The 4618-nt window shown below is 56.4% G+C and overlaps 1 protein-coding gene across 1 annotated transcript in view; it reads left to right on the top strand.

Moving 5' to 3' along the window:
• Positions 1–4618, top strand: part of IGSF9 (immunoglobulin superfamily, member 9) — a 20078-nt gene that overhangs the window by 7568 nt on the left and 7892 nt on the right. Inside the window, exons 4-8 of the mRNA XM_010846867.1 lie at positions 1376–1528; positions 2244–2398; positions 2613–2730; positions 4144–4285; positions 4432–4577. Coding sequence (XP_010845169.1) covers positions 1376–1528; positions 2244–2398; positions 2613–2730; positions 4144–4285; positions 4432–4577 — 714 coding nt within the window. The remainder of the gene's footprint in view (positions 1–1375; positions 1529–2243; positions 2399–2612; positions 2731–4143; positions 4286–4431; positions 4578–4618) is intronic.

Below are 4618 nucleotides of genomic sequence, written 5' to 3'. Positions count from 1 at the left end.
CTTTTTCACTCTCCTCTTTCACTTTCATCAGAGGCTCTTTAGTTCCTCTTCACTTTCCGCCATAAGGGTGGTGTCATCTGCATATCTGAGGTTATTGATATTTCTCCCGGCAATCTTGATTCCAGCTTGTGCTTCATCCAGCCCAGCGTTTCTCATGATGTACTCTGCATATGCGACTAAACTAAAGTGAAGGTGATAGAGAGGGAAACAGGATTTAGAATCTGAAAGGTTTACTGAACAAACTAATGTGAGAGTAAAAGAGAGATCACCAAAGGTTTACTGAACAGCTGATGTGAGAGTAAAGGAGATGACACCAGGTTTCTGGATACGCGTGATGGCGCTATTGACTGACACAGGGGAGAAGGGGTAGACGGCGTGTCATCAGGTGAAGGATGGAGCCGAGGTTGAGTGCAGTCTGCCTATTTCAAATCTTAAGCTCATTCATTTGTTCAACCATTTTTTTTAAGCCTTGTGTTGCCTGCCTTCCATCTACCCCACTTGGATTTTTTCTCTCTCTCTCATTTTATAGATGAAGAAGCAGATGTTGAAGAGAGAGGTTTAAGTGGTGTAGCCAAGAGGGTATATAGCAGAGCTGGACGCTAGGTCTCTCTGGCTGCAGTGTGTGCCTTGCTCAGTGGGTCGCACAGCCAGGGACCCATGAAGCTGTCTGTGGTGCAGGATTCTGCCAGGAGAGGATGCTGAGGGTGGGAGGTGCTGTCTACTTGCCCCGGGGGTGGGTGCATTGTGGAGCTCTGTGAAGTCTGTCAGCCACAGCCTGGATGCCCTGGAGCGTGAGGGGATGGGGTGAGGAGGCTGCTGACCTTGCTGCCTGGCTGGGCTGGACTCTGGCCACCCTAAGGCGCTTAGGCCACTGATAATAACCCTGGCGGATTAGGGGCTTTGGTAGGCGAGGTCTGGATCCCTGCTCGGGCCCCAAACACTGCTGTGGTTTCTGGGGACAGAGTCCTCTGGCAGGAGTACTCCCCAAAACTCCCTTACAAAAAGAGTTCAAGGATGGGTAGGTTCTGTACGAATCCAGAGGAGACACAGAGCTGGTTCTCTAAGCCCCTTTCCCTACAGTCCTGGAAGCTGGCTGTCATTCAGCGCCGTGCCTAGTCCTCCTGCTGCCACTCTGGTTTCTCTTTGTCTAAGCTGGGTCCCAGCTGCTGAAAGGCAGGAATGACCCGAGGGGCTGAAGGGAGAGATCTGCCCTCAGTGACCCCAACCCCATCTGTGCCTCTCTGGACCCCACTCTAGCAGGGTGACTGGGAAACACTGAGCCTGTTCTTCACGTCTGAGAATGACCAGTGTGATCAGGGGCTTGGGGCTCCCATGCGGTCCCTTCAGCACCCTTGATCCAGGGCTGTTTCCCCAGGGCGTGTCCGGCTTCAGAAGGGGGCATCTCTGCAGATCGAAGGGCTCCGGGTTGAAGACCAGGGCTGGTACGAGTGCCGCGTGCTCTTCCTAGATCAGCACACCCCTGAGGAAGACTCTGCTAACGGCTCCTGGGTGCATCTCACCGTCAACTGTAGGAGGCTGGGGGCCGTGGTGAAGAAGGGGGGCGTGTGGAAGTGGGGAGGGCGGAAGGACAGTCCCGAAGCCCCGCTCTGCTGACGCCCCTTGTTTACATCTCACCCCGCCCACCTCTACTCCTGTCCTTTCCATTCTTCACACCTAAAACCAATCAGCCTTCTTGGCTCTGTGTTGGGAACTTCCTCTCTCTTCCCTGCTCCCGCTTCCCTGACCAGGATAGCATAATGGATAGCGGATAAGGGGTTATTGAACCCCAAGTGAAACATTGCTCACATATATACAATACTTTGTTTTTATCAAAACCCCTTTTAACAGTACTTCATGAATTCTATCTCAACCCTAAGAAGGAAGGAGGTCACAAGTATTCCCATGTCATAGATGAGGAAACTGGGTTGTGCCACTGATTAGTGGCAAAGCCTAGAACCCAAGCCTCCTGACTCTAGAGGGCACCTAGGTCTCTTCCCAGCTCTGAACGCCCATCCTGTGCTCCGCTCCCTTGCCAGCTCTGCAGGCTGATGCGGGGATGGGCTGGTGCATCGTCACTGGGCCCTGGGTGCCGCAGACAGGGTGGCCCAGGGCTGGGGATTCCCTTGAAGGTGGTCAGGCTGATGAGCTGAGGGCTGCAGCCCTGATCTGCCTCTCTGGTCCTGGGATGCAACTCTTTGGGCTGGTGGCCCCTCTGGCACCCCCTGATGCCTCTCTCCTCACAGCGCCCCCCCAGTTCCTGGAGACGCCTCCCCAAGTGCTCGAAGTGTGGGAACGGGAGCCGGTCACCCTGCGGTGTGTGGCCCAAGGCAACCCCCAACCTCGGGTGACTTGGAAGCTCCGAGGACAGGACCTCGGCCAGGGCCAGAGTCAAGTGCAGGTGAGTCCTGCGGCTCGACAGTGTGGGAACAGGCTGCAGGACAGAGAGGGTGAGGCCAGGCTGGGAGACCCGCCAGAGCAGGGGCTTGGCGCCGGCTTCTCCGAGCCTGGCCTGCTGCCTCCCTCTGCTGGCTGGCCTCGGAAGTGCAGGGGGGTCTGAGGCCCGCTGTGGGCGAGGAGATGCCTGGGTCCCCGCTTGCTGACTCCTACTGTAGGTGCTGAACGGAACGCTGAGGATCCGGAGGGTGGAGCGAAGCAGCGCCGGGGTCTACACCTGCCAAGCCTCCAGCACTGAGGGCAGTGCCACCCACGCCACCCAGCTGCTGGTGCTAGGTGCTGTCTCGGGGGAGGGCCGGGAAGCTGGACATAACGAATGAGAGGACTGACGTGTGGCTGGGGGTGCACACAGCTTGGGGGCCAGACTTGGGCCTGAGGCAGGGGCCCCTGGAGAGGGAGGGAGCTCCCAATGCCTCTAAAACCAGCATCTTGCCTGTAAAAGGATCAGTGAATGGAGATATTTAGTGCCTAGCAGTGTGGTACAGTGGGAAGCGCATGGGGTGGTGGTGTCAGACTATGAGCCATGGAACCCCCTTGACCCCTAGCTTCCTCATCTATACAAAGAAGTTCCTGTCTGCCTCTCATGATTGTTAAAAGACTTAGGTTCAGCCGAGCACAGTAATTTGTGGTCAAGCCCTTCCCTTCAGAAGGAAAGCTGAAAAGTAGACTCTGCCTTCATAGAGCCCCCTGTTGACCTGGAGAATAAGATGCAGAGGTGAAGCCCTGCTCTCCTGGGTGCTGTAGGGGAGGCAGCGCTGAGCAGTGGTGCAGGGTGAAGTCTGTGGTCGGGAAGGCTTGATGTGAATTTGCCTTCCCACTGATCTGGGGCAAGTCGCCTTGCAATCTGTCTGCCTCTGAGCCTTCATGTCTTCATCTATGAAGTGGAGACAATAATTTCTAGTACAAAAGGCTCTCTTAAGAGGATTAAGTGAGATGGTGCAGGTCAGGTCAGTGACACCTGGTGCGCCTGGAGGTGTTCCGCACTCCAGCTTGTATCGCCACCTCTTATTACTGACCACTCATGCAGCTGGAGCCTGGAGAAGGGAGACAGCACTGGGGTTAAGAGATGGTTTGGCAGGGTCTCTGCGGCCTAGTCAGGCTCTTGGGGAAGAGCATTCAAGGCTGCCTGGCAAGGGCCCAGTGAGCTCCCATACTGACCTGAAAGAGTATGGAAGGCTTGATGTATGAAAAGATGGTTGGCCAGGTGGGGTCACAAGAAGTTTGGGTCAAGAAGTTTGAGCTTAATTGCTGGGAGCCAGGAGCTGCTGTGGATTCTTGAGCAGAAGTGTTCTGTGGCCAAAGTGGATGGGTGGAGACATTTTTGCATGAATGGAGTCAGGGATTGTTGCAGCCTTCTGGGTTAAGGTATTGGTACCTGGATTAGGAGAGGAGACACAGAGGTGATATAGATGGTGTAGATAGATGAGGGATAGAAAAGGTGATGGTGTAGGGTGAGCAGAGGATTAAACTGGGTGAATGTGGCTGTCCCTGGTAGGAAAGCGAGCTAGCTGGAGCAGAGGAGGAACTTGTGTTCAATAAAAGGGTTAGGGCCTGTTTCCATTCCTGAGGCCCTGTAGCAACCAGCCCTGTATTCTAGAGGGCAGACTGGGGAGAAAGGCAGCAGTGACCTCAGAGTTCCTGGGAAACTGGGCTGAGGCCCCGCCTTCCCCTGTGCTTCCCCCTTCCCAGGACCCCCAGTCATCGTGGTGCCCCCCAAGAACAGCACGGTCAATGCCTCCCAGGATGTTTCTCTGGCCTGCCGGGCTGAGGCATACCCTGCTAACCTCACCTACAGCTGGTTCCAGGACAGCACCAATGTCTTCCACATTAGGTGGGGCTCCGGGTGCGGTTAGGTGGGGTGCGGTGAGGTGGGGTGTGGTGAGGTGGCGTGGGGTGGGGGTGGGGAACTGGTAGGCAGTTGAGGAGCCCCTTGGCTGAGCAAGGCCTGGACCCCTCTGCCCTGGTGCCGTACCGCAGCCGCCTGCAGCCCCGAGTGCGGATCCTGGTGGACGGCAGCTTGCGGCTGCAGGCCGCCCAGCCTGATGATGCCGGCTGCTACACCTGTGTGCCCAGCAACGGCCTCCCGCGCCCGCCCTCGGCCTCTGCCTACCTCACTGTGCTCTGTAAGCCCCACCCCAGCTCCCTCGACAGACGGCTTCACTTC

This window comes from Bison bison, unplaced genomic scaffold (assembly GCF_000754665.1).
Source record: "Bison bison bison isolate TAMUID 2011002044 unplaced genomic scaffold, Bison_UMD1.0 scf7180017864240, whole genome shotgun sequence".
NCBI lineage: Eukaryota > Metazoa > Chordata > Mammalia > Artiodactyla > Bovidae > Bison > Bison bison.
This window is presented reverse-complemented; position numbering and strand designations above follow the sequence as displayed.